Below are 24,239 nucleotides of genomic sequence, written 5' to 3'. Positions count from 1 at the left end.
GAGAGGTCTAGTTGGATGATACAGTAGTTCTGTTTTTAGTTTGTATCTCCATGCCAGTTAGAATGCTTTATATCTCCACCAGCAGGGATGTGGGGAAAGACGAACTCTGCCTGCCTGCCGATGTGAGTGTATACTGTTGTAGTTACTATGGAGACAAGTGTAAAGGAATTACCCTGAAAATGGAGGTCTTCACTTTGGAGAATGCTTCTCTTCCTATTCAGAAGATTTTTCATTTCTTGTAATTGCTTTGCTCTGTTCTTGGGATTACTTTCTGTGCTGTTTGAGGCTTTCTTGGAAGCTGCTTGCTTGTGTATTCATCTTGAAATATTTTCTGTTTTATTCTAGCAGTTTCCATATTTTAGGCCTTGGCTTAAAGGTGTTTGTTAATCCATTTTGAATTGATTTTTGTGAGGGGTGAGAAAAATGGATCTAGTTTTCCCAGAAGCCCTTTGAATAAACTTTACTTATCCTAGTGTATGTTTGCTGTAGGCTAATTGTTCACAGTCATATGTATGTATGTATGTGTATGTTTGTATGTATATGTATGTATGTATGTATGTATGTATATGTGTGTCTGTATATAAGTATGTATGTGAGTGTGTACATATGTATGTATGTATTAATTTATTTTTAGGGCACAAACTCTCACATCAGAGCTTGTCAAGGCAATCCAGTAGGAAGAATAAGGTCCCAAGAGCAAACAAGAGAGTCTGAAACACCCACACTCCTATTGTCAGGAGTTCCCCCAAAACACCAAGCCAACAACCATAACATACATGCAGAGAACCCAGCACAGGTCCATACAAGCTTAGCAATTGTCCTTCAGTTTCTGTGAGCCCCATGGGCTCTGCTTAGGTGATTCCACAGGCCATGCTCTCACAGTGTCTTCCAAGCCTCTGGCTCTCACGATTTCTCCTCCCCTTTGTGGAGAGGGACTCAGAGGAGATCTTCAACCTGGACCCTCTCTCTCCTCCTAATGTTTGGCAGTCACAGCCTTTAATATGATGAGTTATTGATCCCTAGTTTCTTCAAAGTATTTTTTCTTTTTAAATAAGAATAAGGATTTAAAACTTTTCCCAAAGGCTTTTAATTCTACAGTCAAGGTAATCATGTGGCTTCTGACTTTGTGTCTGTTTCTCTGCTGTGTTACCTTCACTAATTTATATTTGCTGAGTCAATCTTGCATCCTTGCGGTGAATATCACTTTTTCATGATTTTTCATTTTCATCTGTTCTTAAATATGATTTGTAGTAATTTTATTGGAATTTTTTCGGTCTAAGTTCAGGGATATATTGAGAGGAGGAACTGTGTCTCTAAGCCTGCACATGGGTTTGAGGCCTGTGAGGGTTGAGCACTTGTCTTGAAGGCAGGGCTGCTCCATCTCCTGCCCAACAGGCAGTGAGTGTGTGCATCTCCCACTGCCCAGGATCCATGCCACCGGCTTGCTTTGTGTTGGTCGCCAGCATTTGCTCTATATTTTTCCTGAGTTTGTGAATTTTTTATAATCTTTTTCTCTCTGGACTAAAGTCTGTTGCTTTCTTGCTTATCTTGTTTTGTTTTTCAGATGGAAGCAGCCTGCACTCTGTCATCTTATGCACAAGTTCTTGGTGTTCTTGCTTTGCCCTGCAACATCTAATGGTGACTTTGGGGAAGCTCTTAGTCCTCATTTTAAGTCCATATATTATGACAATTGTAAAAATTTAAGTTCCTCCAGGAAAAGGGCCCGCATGATTTAATTATTTTCTCTCCCTTAGTGAGTGATACACAATTGGAATATAACATGTGTGTTTAGCCTTAAACTTGGACAAGCTGTAAATATATCAAATGCATATATAAAAGCCTTGGGGCTGCTCGACATTTCCTCCTCTAAGCGAAATAGCATGAAAATGTTTTGGTTTTGTTTTAAGTTGTTTTTATTCTAAATGATATAGATAATTAGATCTGAGAAGATAATTGCATATTCTTCTGCCTGCTGTTTGAATATAGTGTGAGCTGTTTATAGTATGAAAGCAATATGATAATATCCACAGTTTCTGTAATTGTATCCTTGGTGCCATCCTTCCCTGGAGTAGAAAAAAGTAATTATGTGTTGAGTGTTGTCTTGAGACAATGGGTATTGTAATTGCTGTGGGGTCCTTCATGTCTCGCTGGCCCCTTCATTCATCAAGACCACGTTAGCGAAGGCTTCGTTCTAAACACCTGGCCTTGAATTTTTACCATCCATATGGACCACAGTTTGAATGTTTGGGACTCAATAACTCTTAGATATTTAAGGCTTGTTGGGAAGCTACGAAAGACCAATCCATAACCTTGTTGGTGGAGGCATACGGCAGAAGCCATTGTTGGAGCTAATCCACCCACCTCCATGATTTAAAACTTCTTTTTGTCCTTTAACATCTTAAAACACTACTAAATATACTGTTTGTCCATAAATCCACTCTATTTATTTTTCTAAAATACATTATTTTCTTTTATATGTATGGGTGTTTTGTCTACATGAATATCTATGCACTACAATTACACTTACTGCCCAGAGTCTGAAAGAGGGCACCAGATGTCCTGGACCTGGACTTACAGATGTTTGTGAGCTACTGTGTGAGTGCTAGGAATGAAACCTGGATCCTCTACAAGAGCAGCCAGAGCTCTTAACCACTGAGACATCTCTTCAGTCTCAAGCCCCAATTCCCCTCTAGTCCTTAATTTTGCAAAGGAAGGAGGTAGTCTCCTGTTCAATGTAGAATGTTTTCACCTTGCAGATCTTCCAAGGGAAACAATGCCCAGCCTCTTCACCAGCCTGCTGTTTATCAGACTAAATGACTCTGAATTACCCGGCCAGTCTATACCATGGTAAGCTTATCCTTTGACTGCTATGTCACCCTTTCTAAGCGCTGCCTGTTTGCACACACTCTGGACCTGTAACACACCCTCTGGTCATCATTCCACGTATCCACACAGAAGGACCACGAAGTTCCAGTGCTAACGTGCACAGGATTTAACCAGTTCCTTATTCTTCTATAATTGCCTCCTCCACATGCAAAATAACTCACACATTTAAATTGTGCATTCAGTGTCTTGGAGTTGGGGAACAAGGACTAAGACATATATTTGCTTGATGGCTCATCAATACTTCCAGAATGCCTTGAATTCTAAAGAAAAGCCTGAGCCAAGCCTTATTCAGCAACTTAAATGGTTGCCTAAGAGAAGGAGGCAAGTTGGGCAAACAGTAGGAAGCTCTATATGAAACGGATTAAAGGTGTTTCTTCAAGTAACCGTAGTTCATGAATATTGACAAGGATTATAGGTATGGTATTCCCTACTCCCTCTCCCCTCTTCTCTCCCTCCACTACTTTTAATTAAAACATTTAATTTAATGAAAAAATTACTAAATGAGGTTATATGACATTGAGACAACATAGTAATTTATTCACACTCAACTCGCCTCAGAGTTGATGAAAATGGGATTCAAACTTAGGTCTGCCCATCCCTAAAACTTGTGTTCCTTCCAACTCATGATGTGTCCTCCGCATAGACTTTGTTCTGCTTTTCCCATCGGTCAGCCTTGCTGCTCAGTTTCTGCAGTAAAAGTGGCCTCACCCATGTGTTGCCTGGTGTGATCAAGCTCATCCTTCAAATTATCTCCATGCTCCAAACATCAGAAAACAGTCAAACCTCAATTGATGCCATACGTTTTCTTGCCACTGCTAATATCAGGCTCCTGCCAATCTCCTGGCTGTCTCCTGGCTGTGGAGTCTGGCCTACAGGCTTCTGCATGAGTCTGGCCCTCCCTGATGTCTCAGAGAACACCCAAGCACTGACCATGCCGTGCTTCTTGGGATCGGTCAGAATCAATAACTAATAGTGTCTGGGTTCTAAACACTAGCAGAGTGGATGTCTAGCTTCCAGTTGTTTGTGCTGCAAATGTTCTCTCTTGCTGCCGTGGCGGTGTCTCTTCATCTCGAGCAGATATATTTGTTTCTGTTGGATGTCTATAAAAGTGCATCTTCATCTACCAATCCCTGACTTCCTAAATAGCTCTGTCCAAAATAGATGTACAGTAAAATAACCACATTTTATCTCCCATAAATATGCATTCAGAAAGATTCAAAGAGTAGGTGGGAAACCCCATAAGAAGACACGGACAACTACTCACAAAGGGGGTCTCTCAGGACAGCCTCTACGCCTCACCATCTTTGGAGCCGGGCACGGATGTCTCATCAATTTTGGATCTTTCATCCTCTGGTCTCACTTTTACGGCTGAGCCACTCACAAAGGCCAGCCAGCCAGCCAGCTATCCTTGCTCTTAATTCCTTAGATCCACCCTTAATCTTTGTCTTTTTCACGGGATACCTTTTTATTCCATGCTCCAGACATTTGACATTTTTTTATTGCGGAGTGGCAGTGACATTTTATATTTTCTACAATTGCTGTGGAAGGCTCTGAGGAAGATAAATCTCCGTCCTGAAACGCAGTGTGTCTGAGCCATCCAAAGCCACAGTCAAGAGGCAGGTGATGAAGAAGCCTCTGCCAGGCACGGGACAGCGGATGCATTTCACAGCCTGCAGGACATCCCAACTCATGAGAATCAATGACGACTCCCAGGCCTGAGAGAACGCAGCAGCAGGGGAGCAGGAGACAGCTGGGTGTGATTACCCACCTCAGCCAGAACTCAGAAGTGAAAATTAACAGCTGTGGAGTCCAGCAGCGAGGATGTCCCTCCGCTTTACACGGTCCGGGTACACACATTGCAACGAGGACAACATAGCCTAGTCAAGCTGAGAAGTCCAGAAACAATGGCCATCCTACCTGAAACAGGATGAGTCTCGGATCTCCTGTAACCCAATCCAACACATCCACCTGACCTTCAGGACAGACACCTCTCATCTCCACCCCTGTTCTCTTTCTCTTAGTGCCTGTCCCGTTCCCTAGCCAGTCTCTCCCACTCCCCTTGTGCACTTTACGTAAAAGCCTTCTTGGTAATGAAGAACTTTGGTTTCCTTTCTCTAACTCTTCTGGAATGTTCTATTTGACTTTAGCTTTGGGACTCCAAACCCTCTGCTCACAGATGTGTGTTAGAGGAGAAGTTCCCTTTTCCTCGTAAGCAAAATGTGTGGGTTGCTGCCTCTGACATTTAAGAATAAAGCAAGTATAAAATATGAAACACTGGCCTGATGCTTAACCCAGTGTTGTCTTCTAGGCAATAATTAGGCCTTCATTCTTTGTTTTTCCTCCAGAAGGTCCTATAGCACAGAGGTTATGGATGTGGGGTCAGTAGGCTATGGTCTAGTGGTTGGATGTAAATATGGCCTCATTTCTTCAAAATAAATCTTAGAAACTATCTTTTCATGAAACAGAGAAGGAATTAGTTAATTTTTTTTTTTACACAATTTAGGTCCTAGGTGATGTGGTCATTTGAAACATCTCCTGTAGGCTCCCACATTTAAACACTTAGTTCCCAGTCAGTGGAGCTTTGGAGGGTGCTTATGGTGTCTTTCAGAGGTGCAGCATCACTGGAGGAAGCCACCACTGGGATTGGCATCCAAGGGTTCTTAGCTTCACCACCACTCCTCTCTGCTTCTATCGTGTGCATGAAGAAATGTGCCCAGTCAGCTTCTGGCTACTGAAGCCGCGCCATGTCGTCCCCACCATAGCAAACTTTATTCCTCTAGAAACAGAGGTGAAACAAACCCTTCCTTGATGTTGCTTTAGGTCGTGAAGTTTTATCACAGTAACAGGACAGTAATTCCTACAGAATAAGATAATGAACTTAATTGCATATCCAGGCCATAGGAAACTTGTTCTTATTTTGGTGGGTGGAGGAGCTACTGACAAGAAATAGACACTGAGAAAAAAACACCACCATGGTACTGAAGGTTTATTCGGAATTCTGGCAAGCTGGAGTAAACCTACATTTGCCTTAGACTTGAGACCGATCAACATTCCAGATAAATATCTGATTGATTATATGTCTGCTACATGCTCAGAAAGTTTTAAAGAAAATAAAAAAGGCAGAAGGAAGCATTTGGCTCAAGTTTCTACTTCTGATATTTTTCTACTCTGTCGCTGGCACACATTGAATGGGTGCCACCACTACTGACTGAAGTATCTTAAATAAAATCAAAATGGCAGTTGGCAGATTGCTGGCCCCATGTCTCTTGTGTCCACATGGTAATATCCAGAATTGTAAATGTCACTTTATTTGGAACTTTAAAAATATTTGCAGATGTTAAAGATGTTAAGATGATTAGGTAATTCTAGAATCTTGAATGAGCCCTAAATCCAATGCCAAGTATCCATAAAGGAGGAACACAGATAAAGATGGAAAAGTCCATGTTTTCTAGGTGTCAGAGACTGAAGTTACAGAGCTAAAAGACACAGATGACGAAGAGCTATTTAGAGCTTGGAGAAGCGCAGGAGGGCGCTCTGGAAAGATCAGTGCCTTGCTGACACCTTGATTTCATGCTTCTACACTCCAGAGCTGCAGAGGCAGTTCCATCAGTAAAACGCTTACCATGCAAGTAGGGAGCATGATCCCCACATCCTACTCAACTCGGAAACAACAGGGTGTGCATGTCATCAAGGAACGGGAGAGGTGGAAACAGGATGATGTCTGGCATCGAAAGCTGGCCAGTCTGGCCTAATAAGTGAGCTACCAACCAACGAGTGATGGTAAGGAAACGATGCCAGAGCTATGAGACACTCCCTTCTGTTGCATGACATTTTAGTCAGACACTGTCATATCAATCCCCAGCTTCCTAAGTGTCATCCCCTTGCATTCTGGAACATGTAGATTCTGTGTACACCATGCATTCAAGATGTGTGGCATCTTGCTGCAGGAGTCACCCAGAAAATAAATACCCAAGGCTATATTTACACTTGGTCGTTTGCTTTAGCTAAGTTTATTCTTATTATTGGTTCCTATCTTCTCATGAACAGTCTTTTTCCAGGTGGCTGGCGGCTCTGCTAACAGAGATAAGAGACCTGGCCTCCCTTCTCCTCTGCTGGTGACAGTCCCACAGCTGCCAGCAGGCCCTGAGCTCTGTGCTCCCAGCTTCCCTGAGCTGGCTGCCTCTCTCTGCTTGTCAGACTGAATCCTGTTGAAACCTGGCAGGAAACTGCCCCTGTTTAACCAGCTTGCTCTTACCCTAAGTTGTAGTAAGAGTTGATCTTGATTGATACATCTCTGGGACTTATTTGATATTTGACGCCTAGGCAGTAAACCATTGAAGCTCAAGTCTTCCAAGTGAGGCCTTTCTCCAAACAGCACCAGGGACCTGGAGAGATCCTCAGTGGGTATGAGTACCAACGGCTCTTCCCAAGGTGCCTTATTGCCAGCACCCCCATGACAGCTCACAACTGTAACTCCAGTTCCAGAGGAGCTGACATATATGCAGACAAAACTCACAGATACATAAAAATAAACCAATGGATAAATATTTTAAAAAAGTAGCTAGCTATTCTTATTCAGTTGAAGTCCTAAATGAGATTATTAGCACTCAGGTTTTGCATCCTTAGGAAGAACAAACAGGGAACTCTGGAGTTAAGAGGCAAACTATTAAGTGTTGTCTGATTAGCATGAATGGAAATGGGCCAGGAAATGTCTACAGATAGAGACAGGAAACAGTAACTGATTTACTGAGCTATAGGAGCTGAAGACCTAAGGGACAGCACGTGGCTCAAAATGAGAGATGTGAAACAAACTGAATCATTTATCAGTTCATGGGCATGGTTTATTTCCACAGCCTATGCATATTTTTATTTTAAGAATTTTATTTAGTGTGTGTATGTGTTGTATGCAAAGTCCAGTGAAGTCCAGAAGCAGGTGTTGGATCCCCAGGAGCTAGCATTGCAGGTGGCTGTGAGCGTTCCTGTGGCTACTGGAACTGAACTTGGGTCCACAGCAGAACCAGAAGTGTCTTATCTGCTGAGCCATCCCCCCAGCTCCTCAGAGTACTCTTTAGAATGAGGATTTTAAAATTCATAATGGCACATGTTCAAAGAAATATGCCTGGCTTCTCTAGAAATATAGGCTTTTTTGGAATTTGGTCCTGCATTCTCAGTCTATGGTAAGCTGCAAGCAGTTGGCAGGGACTGGCAAGGTAAGGATTCTGCTACGCTGAATCTCCTTCTTTTCCCCAGGGCTCCATCCACTTACGTGGCTGTTCTAACATTTACTGTTTTGAACTCTCTAGCACAGCCATCACTATGTTTTTCTAGTTTAGTGGTCCATGTGTTCAATGCCACTTTCAATCTCACACACGTAGTTAGCTAAGAACACTCTCCTGCGCATGTTGCATCCACACAGATGCCACCCCAGCCCCTGCTCACTGTGTTCGATGGCTCTGGCAAACACCAAGTGTGCTGTATTCCAGGTTAACTTCCAGAACTGTGTGCGTCACGGTTTCTTCCATATTTCTAAGGGGCTGAAGTCAGCGTCTGGAATTTTTTTCTAAGATCCCACGTTTTAAGTTTGTAATGAAGAGAAGCACTCCTAGCTCCTCTTTCTTCATTTGCTTCTTTGCCTTCTTAAAACAGCCTTAAAACATTCCAAAAATTGTATAAATGTCCCCTTAAAGTTTAACATTTTTGATCATATGACATTGCCATATCACTCGCTGGTCTATTAATTTAAATTTGAACTTTGTGTGTTTAAATAATTATGCCATGTGAATTCTTTCTTGTGAATATAGTGTTTTGACTCCTCAATAATTGATTTCTTTTATTAAAAGTTTCTGCTAATTAAGTAAACATCTTGTCTGATAATATAATTTCTATGCAAACTGTCGTACTGTGTGTTGGACACTAACTTGGAGAGTTGACTCTAAGTCCCGAACCTGTGGAAGGTGGTGGTATCTACTACACTTTCCCGGCTAATTAAAGCATCTAGTGTCCTCTGTGTTCTCCCATTCATGACCAAAGCTGTTAGATACCATGACTGTCATATGATATAGAACTTTATGAAGCCAGTGGAAAGACCTAAGAAGTTAATAGAAAGTAATAGAGATACAAAATAAAGCTTTAAAGGTCCAAATCCTACCGTTTTCCTTGAACTGTTGAGGACAGGATGGCTTTTGTCCATTTGAGGAAGGGCTGTACAGAAGCCCTGGTTCTAGGGGAAATGGACTGTCTCTTGTCTTCATTAGGCACATGGCGGATGCCGCACGATTATGGAGCAGAAACGAGACACAGATAAACTGAAAGCTAAAATGTGCCTAGGTGTATTAGTAGATAAAAAGTTGAGTAAACAATGTTTCATCATTTAAAATCTTCCAGTGACCCCAGAATGAAACCTGTCTATGCCCATCACATGAATGTAGTCTGTAACTTCTGCTCTCCTCCTCTCTCTCCCCTCCCCTCCTTTGTCTTCCCCTTTCCTCTCCATTTCACCTTTTCTCTGCTCCCTTTTTTTCCTCTGCTCTCATCCCTCTTCTTTACTATCATACTCTTTCCCTTCCTCCCTTTTCCTCCCTTCCCTCCACTTCAGCTCTCCCCCTCTCTCCCCTCTCCTCTACTCTCCTCTCGCCTCCTCTCAGGTCTTCTACTGTCTCTTTACATCACAACATTTTCCACTTATTTATTGGCCCTTGGCTCTGTGTAATAATCCCCAGCAAACCAAGCCTGCTTCCACTTTGCAATTCTGTGCATTTGTGTCTTTTCTGGAACGATTCCTGCACTTCTGTGCTCATAGGCTCTTCTTCACTGCTAAGATCCTGGCAGCTTCCCCATCTAAGGTGGGCTCCCAGTTCCTCCAGTTCACCTCCGTGTCCTTTCCTTCCTCATACTGGCCCAGGCTGCTGTTTTGCTCTGTGGGTCTCTGGTTTCTGGTTTCCACCTTTTTCATAAGCCACTAAAGCTTTGAGCATAGAGACCAATTTTGTCTTATTCCTTTCTGTACCTGGAGAGTCTGTCACACTGCCATTGAAGTAATGAGAGAATGATAATGAACTCACAACATAGGTTGTGTGTGGAACTGTCTGTCAGTGCCAAGGGCCATTGTAGTCTGAGTGTATTTTGTGTGTGTGTGTTCTCGTGTTTTAACCTCTCAGGAGTTGCTTTTATATATTCTTTATTTTCCAATAATCCCCAAGATACAGTGATTGTGTGAAGGGCTCATTTTTCTCATGGGTTTTAGTACGGTCTAGTCTTCTAATCTGAATGTTTCACAGAACTAGGATGAGAATTTCCATAAAGCCATAGCAGTCAAGAGAGAGATGAGTGCAGGAGCCGGCATGGCTCCTGCACAAGCGAGTTGTTCTTTACAGTCATCCTTCTAGAAGGAGAAAGCAAAGCTTAGATGTAGAGGTTCGTTTGGAACTCAGGGGAGGACAGGACAGAGAAGACCCAGTTCTAGGTCTACAATCAATTGGTTGTTAACTCTGAACACTGATGGAGGAAGGTTATCTGTCTATGTGTTACTCTCATTGGTTAATAAAGAGACTGCCTTGGCCCCTTAATAGGATAGAAAATTAGGTAGGCAGAGTAAACAGAACAGAATTCTGAAAGAAAGAAGGAAGTGAGGCAGACACTATAGCTCTCCTCTCCAAGATGGATGCAGATTAAGATCCTTTCCGGTAAGCCACCACCACATGCTGTTACACTCATTAATAGAAATGGGTTAATCAAAATATAAGAGTTAGCCAGTAAGAGGCTAGAGTTAATGGGCCAAGCAGTGTTTAAAAGAATACAGTTTCTGTGTGATTATTCTGGGACTAAGCTAGCCATGCGGAGGCTGAGCCGCAGTCTGCTGCTCCTATTATGACAGAACAGTATACATAATCATTCTGAGCTCTGGCTTCTTTGTTGAAGAAAAGTCAAGAGAACCTAGGACAGTGGCCTCTAAGTGCTTCTCCCTTTAGCTGTTATGCAGGTGTGTGTTCTCAGAGTGTTCTGCCCTGTTCCAACCAGAGAAACCCTGCTTTTTATCAAACACTTTCTGTGTGGGAACACTGGGTAGATTTGGGTTTCTGAGACAGGTCTATGGAGTGGTTATATCTACAGTAGTATTTTAGTTTCCCCAGTGGATCCTAGAATGCATCGTACATATGAAGTTATATGTTCTTATAGATATTATATTCTTATAGGATAGTCTTAAACTCATGAAGTCAAGAGACTTCCTGTTCTGCTTCAGCTCCCACCCTCTTCCAGCAGTGGCTGGAACTAGATCCACATCTGGTGTATTATACCAAAAGCATATTCCGTATTGATAAACACTACAGCGGTTTGCAATTAGCCCTGATTAAATTCACTCCATTAAGTTTCAGAAGAAAAGAAAGTATTGAGTCTGAGAATGGTATTTATAAGAGTTTTGGCTATTGGCGTTAACTGTACTTCAGTAGACTAGCAACACATGGGAATTCAAATAAAACCGTGACTTTTTGACGACATCTTGGAAGAAAAAAAAGTGCAGATGGCTCTTAGGCATGCACCTGTCATTTTCTAGGGCAGAGGTCAGCAGACTTTTCATACAGGGGGATAGGAACAGCATTAACCTGGTCTTTGTGGGAAGTACCAGGACACGTAAGCAAAGTGGCTAATCCAACAAACAGGAGGACTCCACATCACACTGTGCTCTATAGATGCGGTCACAAGTCCTGTAAATGTTTTGTTTTTTTATAACACTGGAAGGGTTTCTTTTCAATTGAGTTGTCGTAAATGTTTTTCAAAGGGTAATTTTCAATTCTTTACCCCAGGGTTCCATGTAAGGAATTGAGATAAAATATGATGTTTTGTAATTTATCACACCGTATCAGTCTTTGCCAAGTGTAATACTCAATTTGTGGTCATTGTGATTCATCATATACTGTCGACATCACGTAGAGCACTCCATTTTCACAAAAAAACACTGGCTATTATCTCTGTTGGGAAAATACTAGTGAATGATAGCATGCGGGGGTTATAATTTTAAATTAATAATGTTAGTATTTAGGATTTAAACATTACTTAGAGCATCGTTGATGTAACAAATTAGAACTTTGAGGCATGAAGGCAGGGAGCAACAGTCCAGGGACTAACTTAATTCAGCGCAATGCATGTTGGTCTCAAAAGTACCACCTACGGTTGGACGCTCAGCCCTGACAAACCTGATGAACTGTAATCATGTATAACCGAATAACTGCCAATCCTTAAAAATATAGTGTTGGCTGGGGCCTAGAGAGCTGGCTCAGTAGTTTAGAATACTGGCTGCTCTTGTGGAGACCTGACTTCCATTCCAGGCACCTGTGTGGCAGTCCCAGTTCACCAGCATCTGTAATGCCCGTTCTAGGTGGTCTAATGCCTTCTGATCTCCACAGGCACCAGGCACACACACGGTGTACAGACATCCATGCAGGCAAAACACTCATATAAATTCAATAAAATGAATGAATGAATAAGAAAGCATCACTGGGAGTGAAGACAGTCAAACCCACACAAAGAAATCTTCTTAAAGGCTCGTGTCCTCTTCAGCCATACAAGATGCAATGTCTTTAGTAGAACCGCGCTGGGCTAGAATTCGGTGCCAATCAAATACCCACCGCACCGAAACAATGACTGAGCAAATTCCTTAATGCTTGTTTATGTAATGTGGGGTAAGGGAAGACTTGTATTAATCCCTTAACTTTATTAATGACTATTCAAGTATGTTGCTGACTGTAAGTCCTGTGTAAAATGGGCTTATACGTACTTTGGCTTCCAATGCCAAGACAGGCTTTTAAGATCACCACTTAGAAATTGTGAGTAAATGGGTCACTTCATTTATTTTTGCAACAGGGAGAAGCTAGTACTCTTCAAAATGGTGTTTAATGATGTCTGGCATCCTTTTCCCTTCGGTGTACCATAATTGCCCTGAGCAGTTTTCAGCTGAGTGAGTGGGCATCAGTACTCAGCAGTTTGAAACAGAAGGATGCCATGCAGGATGCCGTGGACAGATGCTACACATCTTCATCAACGTGTCCCACGGGAACCTCCACACTGTGTGCAGTGAATGAGACACACGTCACAACAGGCAACTTTATTTTTAGAATTTGAGTCAAAAATCAAGAAAAATAAATAAACGGTGCCAAGTCTCTATTATGTTAGTACACAAAATAAACGAACTTACATTAACATTCATCATGGGATCCCTTAAATGTATCCGCAAATGGTCTGACGAGGGGAAGGTGATTTACAGCACAGAGACTCAACAACCATTGACTGGAATGCATGGCACTGCAGGCATCTAGACTAGGTCAGCAAGGATGAGCAAAGTGGCAAAGGCCACCCAAACACCGTCCTCAGATGGAGACTTTGGTAATCGACTGTCGTTTATAAAACAAAATCAGTCCCTCTTCCTCCTCAGGCTGGATGGTCATTTTGTCCGTCTTTATCCTGTGATGAGTCCATTTAAAACACTTCAGTTGTTTTCAAGACAGTCCAGATTCACAGAGCAGCAGACAGTCCCATTCTGTGCAAAGAGAACAAAGTGTTAGCTACTGAAGCAGAATACACAGCTATGAGCAGTTTGCTGTCCAGCTCACAACAACTCGGGAGAGGATGTGCTTCAGAAACTGGAGGAGAATATCCAGCTTGGAAAGAAAGTAAGTATGGCCTTCCAGGTAACTCTGGTCCGAGGCTTTGCTGCCAGCCTTGCTTCATGCCCTGCCTACAGGCGATACATGCTTTAAATACACTCCAACAATCCAAATTTTCACAATTTATTTGCTAACCTTATTTCCAAAACCTACTTCACAAATATAAATATCTCAGAGGAAACAATTAGCCTATCAGAAACTAATCAGAAGTATCAGTAAGATTACTGGCAAATCCCAAATAGATTCCACAAAGGTCTATGCATCAAGGGGAATCATGACTGCACACCTCATAAAGATTAGGGAAAAGCAGTGAGCATTTAGGTTCATAAATTCAGGGAAGTTTATTAAAATTCAATTTCATAAATTAATATAAATATGCCTTCATAATTCTTTTTAATGAAAATCAATCCTGACATTATTATAAAGGCATCGGATGCTCTCTGCCCCCATCTCCAATGGATCATACCGGTCTCCAACTCCGCCCCCACTCACCCCATTCTCCAAGCCCCCCACTCCAGCAGGCAATCCCTGATCACCCACCAGCCATCCTGCCTGCCAGGACATCAGGTGAGCCAACCGCAGAGCTCTACTTCCCCTTCATTCCTAGCTCTGTGGGAGGCCAACTGCTGCAGCCTCCCTTTCCTATCTGACCCCCATTTAACAGATCATGAGGAACTCCACCCCCCCCCCTGCCCCCGCGCGCCGCTGTCCTTCATACTCATCTTTTTGTCCCAGCTCCCAATTCAGAAGGCAGTCCTGAGGACCCACAGGCCAGCTGCAGGCCTGAACTCTTCCTCCTCTTTCCAAACTCAATCAACAAATCTCATCTCTAACTCTGTGTGAGACCCCCTGCTGTGTTGTTCCTCTCAGAGCACCTGCTGTGTCCTTCCTCTCAGAGCACTGTTGTGTCCTTCCTCTCAGAGCATCTACTGTGTTGTTCCTCTCAGAGCACCTTCTGTGACCCTTCTCAGGAGCACCTACTATGATCCTTCTTTCCTCTCTGTTCCTATCCCCAGCAGATCACTCAGATTTTCTCTAACTCATCCCCTGGTCTCATGCCCAGCTGCAGAAAACATTCCCTGGGAGCTGACTTGCCAAACCTGCTAAAGAATCAAGCCGGCCAGAATAGCAGGTAGTGGTCGTCAGCTATTCACTGGCAAGGCAGGTCATCAGCTCTTCACTGGCACTCCTTCCTCCAAATCAAATATCCCTGTAAGTTATGCCCATATCTGTAGCAGCGCACCCGCTGTGGCCTTTTCTTACTCTCTGCCCCCATCCCCAGAGACTATATAGATCCTGCTGGAACAGCCTGCTTTCTTCCTTCCCTGATTTTGCTCAAGCACCCCTATTCCTAAGTGCCAGAACACAATACCTAGAAACACATTGTACCCAAACCCCCAGTGCACACACTTGGCAGTACCCTAGTAGCGTTCCCTACTAGCTCACACACAGCCCCCACTCCTGCCTAGGAACCAGGGAGAACAACATAAATCAAGGAACAACCACACACCCAACAAAGACAAGAGAAGATATCAGCACCTAGATTTATAATCAAGCCACAACCCAGATGCCTAGATGCCAGGATAATAACAAAATCAATAACAGCAAGGACAATATGTCCCCACTAGAGCACAGTAATCCTACTACAGTATGCCCTGAGAAATTCAACAAATTGAAACCCAAAAAGGAACCTAAAGCAGAATTTATGAATATAAATTTCTTTAAGCAGACAACACATATATCCATTATAGAAATCTGTGAAAACACAAATAAACCATGAAAAGAAATGATTACAGAAGTTCCTGAACTGAAGGTGAAAATAGAGTTAAAAAAAAAAACTGAGGGAAACATGAAAATGAAAAATTTAGGAACTATATCAGGGACCTCAGAGGCAAGCCTCACCAACCAATATAAAGGCTGAACAAGAGACCCTCAAGCACTGAAGACAAGATAAAAGGAATGGACACCTAGGTAGAAGAACATGTCAAATCTAAAAAACTCCAGAAAGAAAACATGTAGGACATCTGGGACAGTATGAAAAGACCAAATCTAAGAATAATAGGAGTGTGGGAAGGGAAAGAAACCTGGTCAAAGGCACAGAAAATATTTTCAAGAAAATCACTGAAGAAAATTTTCCTAACCTAAAGAATTAGATGCCAATCAAGGTACAAGAAGCAAGCAAAACATCAACTCAATATGACCAGAAAAGAAAGCTTCATTGGCACATAATAATCCAAACACTGAATGTACAGGACAAAGAAAGAATATTAAAAGCTATAAAGTCGGACCAATTAGAATAACACCTGCCTTCTCAGTGGAGACTCTAAGAGCCACGAGGACCTTCTTCAAACATTAGGAGACACAGACACCAGCGTACTAAGCAAAGTAAAAATGGATCACAAGAGAAGAAGAAAGTTATTCTAAGATAAAGTTAAGTTTAAGCAGTATCCTTCTACAAATCCAGCCCTACAAAAGGCACTTAAGGGAAAATTTCAACCTAAAGAATTCCACACACAGGAAAACAGAAAATCAGAGTAGAAAAACAGCACACACACACACTCACACACCACCACCACCACCAACAACAACAACAAAAATAAAATAACTAGAATCAGCAAACACTGTTTGTTGATAACTTTTAACATCAATGGTCTTGAGTCCCTTTAGCTATATCCAAGAAACACACCTTATCATCAAGGATAGATATCCCATGGAGGTAAAAGGGTAGAAAAAATATTCCAAGCAAATGGACTTAAGAAGACTATAGCAAGATTAATATTTGACAAAATAGTCTTTGAGCCAAAACAAATCAGAAGATCCTGGGAAGAACACTGCATACTCATCAAGAGGACACTGAAATTTTGAATGTCTATGCCCCTAACATAAGGGCATCCAAGTATGTAAAAGTTTCACTACTACAGTTTAAATCACATAGTGACCTTCACACACTGATAGTGGGAGACTTAAATACACCATTGTTTTCAAAAACAAACAAAAACCAGGTCAACCACATAGAAACCAGACAGAGAAATGATGGAGCTCATGGATGGTATAAACCAAATGATGGAGCTCATGGATAGTATAAACCAAATGATGGAGCTCACTGATGGTGTAAAACAAGTGATGGAGTTCACTGATGGTATAAACCAAATGGATCTAACAGATATTTTCACCCAAGCACTCACAAAAAATACCTTCTTTTCAGAAGCTCATGGAACTTTCTCCAAAATTGACCACATAAATGGACACAAAGCAAGTCTCAACAGACAACAGAAAGTTAAAATAACACCTGCATTCTATCTGATGACCATGGATTACACTTGGATATCAATAACAGAAAGCTGACAAACTTATGGAAACTGAATGAAAAAAAAAATTGGTCAGGACAGAATTTAAGAAAGGAATTTAAAACTTTTTAGAATGTAATGAAAATGAAAACACAATATACCCAAACTTATGGGACCTAATGAAGGTGGTGCTAAGAGGCAATTTCATAGCACTATGTGTCTACAAAAAAAAAATTGGAAAGTTCTCATCCTAGTAACCTAACAGCACACCTGAAAGCTTTAGAACAGAAAGAAGAAATCACAAACAAAAAGACTGGACAGCAAAAATTAATCAAACTTAGGACTGAAATCAATAAAATAGAAGCAACAAAACAGTACAAAGAATCAATGAGACAAAAAGTTGGTTCTCAGAGAAAATCAATAAGATTGATGAGCCTTAGCCATATTATTTAAAACAGAGAGAAGTTTCAAATTAATAAAATATGAGGTGCAAAGTGGGTCATTACAACAGACACAGAAGAAATACAGAGAATCATAAGGATGTATTTTAATAACATGTACCCCACCAAATTAGAAAATCTAAAAGAAATGTATAAATTTCTCAGCATACACCATCTACCAAAGTTAAATCAAAATCAGATAAACAATTTAAACAGATATATAACCCCTAGTAAAATAGAAACAGTAATTAAAATCTCTCAACCAGAAAAAAAGCCCAAGTCCATACAGTTTTAACCCAGAGATCTATCAGACTTTCAAAGAAGTGTTAACAGCAACACTTTTAAAACTAATCCACAAAATAGAAACAGAAGGAACATTGACCAACTCACTTTATGAGACTCCAGTTACCCGGGTAGCCCAAACAAATAAATAACCCAACAAACAAAGAGAACTATAGACAAATTTCCCTTCCAAACATAGATGTAAAAATACTCAATAAAATACATGCAACCCAAATCTAAAAACACACCAAAAAGATAATCTACCATGATCAAGTAGGCTTCATCTCAGAGATACAGGAATGGAGCGATACATAAAAATCAATAAATATAACCCACCACATAAACAAACTGAAAGAAATAAAAGACATGGCCATCTCATTAGATACAGAAGAGGCCTTTTACAAAAATCTAATATCCCTTTATGGAAAAAGTGCAGGAGAAAGATTAGGGCTACAAGGAACAGACCGCAGCATGAGAAAGGTAGTTAACAGCAAGGCCATAGCCAACATAAACTTTAATAGCGAGAAATTCAGGGCAGTTACACTAAAACCAGTAACAACACAAGGTTGTCCACTTTATACCTATTCAATACAGTACTTGAAACCTGTACTAGAGCAAGAAGACTACTGAAGATCAAAGGGATACAAATTAAAAAGGAAGAAGTCAAAGTATCCGTATTTGCTGATAACATAATAGCATATATAAGTGACCCCATAAATTCTACCAGGGAATTACAACTGATAGCCACTTTCAGCAAAATATCTGGTTACAAAAATCAGTAGACATTCTATATGCAAATGACAAATGAAAAAGAAATCTGGGATATAAACCCATTAAACAGTATTAAATAGAAGATACCTTGCAGTACCTCTTAACCAAGCAACTGAAAAACTTTATGATAAAATCTTCAAGACACTGAAGAAAGAATTTATATATATAAGAAGGTGGAAAGATCACTAAAGCTCATGAATCAGTGGGATTAATATAGTAAAAAAGACCACTCTACCAAAAGTAATCTACAAGTTTGATGCAATTCCCATTAAAATTTTAATGCAACTCTTCACATACCTTGAATGGACAATTTTCAGCTTCATATGTATATACAAAAAGAAAAAAAAACCATCCAGGAGAGCTAAAATATTTTATAAAAGAACCATAGGGGGATATTATTGTTCCCAATTTCAAGTTGTTCTATAGTAATAGAGTTATAGTAATGAAAACAACATGGTATTGACATAAAAATAGACACACTATTTAATGGAATTGATGACCAAGATATACATGACCCAGATATAAATTCACAATTCAATGCCTATGGACAACTGTTTTGTTTTGTTTCATTTCAAAAGGCAGTGCAGAAAACACACACTGGAAGGAAAGAGAGCATCTTCAAAAATGATACTGATTAAACTGACTGGTCGCATATAGAAGAATGCAAATAGATCCATAAGTATCATCCTGCACAAAAAATCAGTGCCAAATGGATCAAAATCTCAAAAAAAAAAACAACAAAAAACAAACAAACAAAAAAAACCCAGATACACTGAACCTGATAGAAGTGGATGATGTGGGATTCCCGTCTTTATACTCTGAATAATATTGGTTAATAAAGAAACTAGCATGCCTATGATAGGGCTAAAGAATAGAGGTAGGTGGGGAAAACTAAGCTGGAATGCTGGGAGAAAGAAGGAAGAAGAGAGAAAAACCATGAAGCCCCACTGGAGACCAGAAGTTGGAACTTTAGCCGGTAAGCCACAGCCATGTTGCAATACACAGATTTATAGAAATGGGTTAAATTAATATGTAAAAGTTAACCAATAAGAAGCTAAAGCTAATGGGCTAAGCAGTGATTTAATTAATATAGTTTACGTGTGGTTATTTTGGGGCTGAGCAGCCAGGAACAAACAAGCAGCCTTCCTTCAACAAGTGGAAGTGGGAAATAATCTTGAAATTATTAGCACAGAAGAAGCATTTCTGAATAGAACACTTTTAGCACAGGCACTAAGATAAAGAATTAAGTGGAACATGAAACTGAAAATCCTCTGTAAGGCAAAGGACACTGTCGTTCAGACAAAGCAGCCATCTACAGAATGGAAAAAGATTTTACCAACTCTGCATGTGAAAGAAGACTAATATCCAAATATATAAAGAGCCCAAGAAACTAGATATCAAAAATCCAGTTAAAATGGGGTACAGATCAAAATAAGAAATTCTCCATAGTGGAAACTCAAATGACAGAGAAACAAATAAATGTTCAAAATCCTTAGCATTCAGGGAGACGCAAATTAAAACTACTTTGAGATTCCATCTTACACCCGCCAGATGGATAATGCAAGTGTTAGTTCATGCTGCCACAGAGTGGAACAAGGGGGATATGCATCCATTGCTGGCTGCACAAACTATACAACAAGGATGAAAATCAATATGGTAGTTCCTCAGAAAGATGTGACCATATCTACCGCCAGATGCAGCTATACCTAGGTCATAAGCATACACTCAAAAGATGCTTCAACCTACCACAGAGGCAGTTACTGAATCATGTTTGCTGCTGCTCTATTTATAATATCTAGAAACTGGAAACAACCTAAACATCCATCAACAGAAGAACAGATATAGAAAATGTGGTACATTTTCACAATGGAGTATTACCCAGCCATTAAAAAAATTATATGAAATTTGTAGGCAAATGGATGAAACTAGAAAATAATCATTGTGAGTTATTCCAGACCTGGAAGGACAAATATGGTATGTATCTGCTTCTATGTGGTGTTATATCAGGTATTAAATCAATGAGAACCAATCTACTATTCATAGAATCACAGAGGTTAGGTATAGAGTAAGGGACTTGATGGGATAAATAGATCTCCCTAGGAAAGGGGAATATAGTATATAGTTATGGATAGGGGACGTGTGGGGGGGGGCTAAATTAGAAGGATGGAACAGGAAGGAAGATAGAAAAGGGAAGGAGTAGGAGGAGGAACAGCTAAATCTTGGGGCTATTTGAAGGGTCATATTGTAACCTAACATCGTAGAAGTTCTCCAAAGGAGTGTCACTGGGGAAAGAAATATTCTTTTTTAAAAAATATTTATTTATTTATTTATTATGTATACAATATTCTGTCTGTGTATATGCCTGCAGGCCAGAAGAGGGCACCAGACCTCATTACAGATGGTTGTGAGCCACCATGTGGTTGTTGGAAATTGAACTCAGGACCTTTGGAAGAGCAGGCAGTGCTCCTAACCACTGAGCCATCTCTCCAGCCTGGAAAGAAATATTCTTAAGGGTAGGCCTCACGCCCAGCAGCAGATGGCCAACAGAACTCAATGGCATCTCTGCAGGGTCCCTGTCTCATAATGTCATGTCAGAGATTTTTGATTCATTTTTTAGAATTTTTTTTTTTTTTTTTTGGTTTTTCAAGACAGGGTTTCTCTGTGGTTTTGGAGCCTGTCCTGGAACTAGCTCTTGTAGACCAGGCTGGTCTCGAACTCACAGAGATCCATCTGCCTCTGCCTCCCAAGTGCTGGGATTAAAGGCGTGCGCCACCACCGCCCGGCTAGAATATTTTTTTTTGTTTTTATTCTTATTTAATATTTTACTCTATACATACTTTGAGCACATATTGTGGCTTTCAGGTTTGTGTTTTTAATGGGAATCCTGTTTGTGTAAAGAACAGGTCTTCGCACTCATGGCTGTTTCCTGTGCCTTTTCCGGGGCTCTTTCCCTTCTGTTTTTTTCACCTTATTCCAACACGTTATTTTTTTTGTCCTATTCTGGTTTTGCTTATTATTACCCCTTAGATTCATGTTGGTTTTCTAAGGAGATACAGGAAAGCGGTGTACCTAGATGGGAGAGGAGGTAGGGGGTGAATTGGGAGGAGTAGAGGGAGAGGAAACTATAATCAGAATATATTGTTTGAAAAGTATCTATTTTCAATAAAATAAAAAATTAGTCAACCCAGGCACCTATGTCTCTTGGTCATTTGTGGTAGGTGTGAGTTCAGATGGGATCATGGGTCTTTTGCTATAGGATATTCAATGTTTTTCTCTACTGGGGATTCATTTTAAGATAGTGCATTCTAGGAAACAGAAAAATGTCGACACTAATAAATCCATTTAAAGACAAGCTGGAAAGCCTCCACTGATGGCTAAGATGGAGGCAGATTTTGACAGGAACAAATTCAGTATCATTTTTAATATGTTTAATCCTAAGAATCTAGAAGTGATTTTTTTTTTGGCTGAGATTTTGCCTGCTTTGACCAGGCGTCACTGGAAGGTGCCTATGATCACAACTCTATGAACACTGAAGAGAAAGACACATGAGGATATTTCATGGCGAATCCTCCAAAAAGACAGAGGAAGAATCACAGTCAAACACCACAGCAAGGATGCAGGAATACTCTTGGCAATATAAAATAAGACTGAAGAAACAGCTACCTAGATCTCCCCCTCCCCACGCTATTGATAGTTTTTGTAAGTTTCTGGGACGAAGCTAAGAGGCTGTGTGCTCACTCTCTCTCCATGTCCATTTGGAATCTGCCTTTAACAAGGACCAGCTATTATCTGTCTGCACTTACTGTCCTCCTGTGAGAACATGTACCCCATGGGATGTGAGTTCAGAAGGAAACTATCTGTGGCTTGTATAGCAGCTATTATCTGTCTATCCTTCTGTCCTCCTGTCAGGATATGCACCCCATGGAATCTGAGTTCAGAGATTTCAGAGGGAAGCCATGTGTGGCTCGGCTACCCCAGGCAGCTGCTTACCTTGCATTTACAGCTTGTACAAGGAGATCCAGCCATTGTCCACACGGCACCGCTCAGCCTTGAAATGCCAGAGCTGTCCAGGCAAGTTTTTTGGATGTCATAGACAATATTATCAGCCAGGCAGGGGTCACTGACACAGCGAGGACAACATTCCCCTTCAAAGATGGCTGTGTATTCACAGCTCAGACTAGGACAAGCTAGAGGCCAGCAGTCTGCCTCTCCTTCCTGTGGAGAAAAAGATGAAATGAGTCTCCCTTGTTCTTATGCAGTGTTATATTCCCAATGTCCCTTGGGGAAGGAGGGCACGAAAATTCTCATTATTCTCCTTGCTGAGGGCTTGTAGCCTGCAACATGATATGTATGATGTCTCCTCATCTATGAAGACACACATTCTACACACATAACTTCTATGATATTAACGCCTTACCTGAGATGGTTTTGCTGACCACCTAATCCAGAGTTCACAGAAAGTCTTAAATCAGCATGTGTTCCAAGCACAGGCTATAATTATTTTACCATGCTTTAGTGTTTTTATCAGGTTGTACTGAATAGTTGGTACAAGTCAACATTAACCTGAGCTTTTCTGTCTTTGACTAGTTGTTTTCTCTCGCTACTGAGGATCGGAGTTTTGTTCAACAGATGCAAATAAAACAAACAAAGCAGAGGGTAAAGTAGTTTATAGAGATGACCACTCATTTTTAAGGTCAAACATGATATGCAAAGTCGAATATTTCAACAGCTGTATCAGCTGAGAAGCTGGTGTCAAGTTCAGAGCTGAGGTTGAGTGTTCTCAAAAGAAACCATCCCATGACTCTGAAGTCTCCCAGTCACGGCATGAATGATGACATCTCTACCCATCTTACCTTCTGGCTGTGGGCACCATGGAGCTGCCTATGACAGCAAAGACTCTCCACACAGACTCACTGTCATTGCTCCACTTTCTGCCACCTGTGGTTGCTGTGGGAACTCCTTCAGCCAATAACCTTTAAGACACCAGCCCACTTAGGTGTGGTCTCTTATACCATAAACACGGATGTAAAGCATGTGTGGGCCTCTTGGCTTCTGGATTCAGTTCCAGTTCCGAGGGAACACAGAGGACTGGGGACTGCTACCCTTTCTGTGAGTTCACCCCCTATTAAATAAACCTTTATTATATTCCATTCTGGGCTAGTGTGGGACTCTCTTATTATAAACAGCTACATGTGGTAATACTCATTTAATTATCTAGTCAATGTCTTCACACTCTGGGCTTGTGCAACTTTTAACTATATCTTCCATGAACAAATCACATCATTGGCACCAGCAATGTCTTGATGAAATATTTATTAAATGTGACCCCCATTATTCTAAAGTAATTTGTATGTTAATGTTCAGGAGCTTCTGTCATTTAAAGACTGTATATCCCAAGGACTGGACATTCAATGGGCTTTTGAAACTCTTTTAATGAAAACTTGATGTGCAAGATGAATGTCAGTAATTCCAGTTACCTGATGACTGACTTCTCAGAAAAGAAATGTGGTTTTCCAGCCTGGCACTGGAAACAGATCTGTAGTTGTACTGGATGTGTTTGTCCTTGAATGGGAATTTGTAAAATTGGCCATGAACAGAATTAATCTATGTTGCAGTCTTAGGATTAAGATGGATTGTGACGGAGACATGCGAAGACTGCTTGCCCATTAACCCGGGGATTTATGGGGACGCAGAGAACAATTTCTCTGGCTGCTAGTTTTCATATAATACCCAGAAAGAGAAAGACTCTCTTCAATAAACATTAAGCGCCAAGCTACGAGTTTCATTTGAAAGCTGAGCCAGGTGGAATGCTCAGAGATGGAGTACCACAATTTCACAGTCCCCAACATGCCATGTTCCCACGTCTTCTATCCTTGGAAGTCAATGTTTGTGCTGTAATGTGAAACACACCGAAC

General features: G+C 40.9%; 1 protein-coding gene across 2 annotated transcripts in view; it reads right to left on the bottom strand.

Moving 5' to 3' along the window:
• Positions 1 to 12,959: 12,959 nt before the first annotated feature.
• Positions 12,960 to 24,239, bottom strand: part of Nell1 (neural EGFL like 1) — an 821,283-nt gene continuing 810,003 nt past the window's right edge. For both annotated transcript variants that reach the window (XM_041649180.1, XM_041649187.1), the window contains 2 exons: positions 22,315 to 22,539; positions 12,960 to 13,417 (listed from right to left, as the gene is read on the bottom strand). In XM_041649180.1, coding sequence (XP_041505114.1) covers positions 13,367 to 13,417; positions 22,315 to 22,539 — 276 coding nt within the window. In that variant the 3' untranslated portion in view covers positions 12,960 to 13,366. The remainder of the gene's footprint in view (positions 13,418 to 22,314; positions 22,540 to 24,239) is intronic.

Source organism: Microtus oregoni, unplaced genomic scaffold (assembly GCF_018167655.1).
Source record: "Microtus oregoni isolate MIOR12 unplaced genomic scaffold, Mior012 000000F_ref0000247, whole genome shotgun sequence".
Lineage (NCBI taxonomy): Eukaryota > Metazoa > Chordata > Mammalia > Rodentia > Cricetidae > Microtus > Microtus oregoni.
Note: the sequence above shows the minus strand (reverse complement) of the source record. Positions and strands in the feature narration are given on the sequence as shown.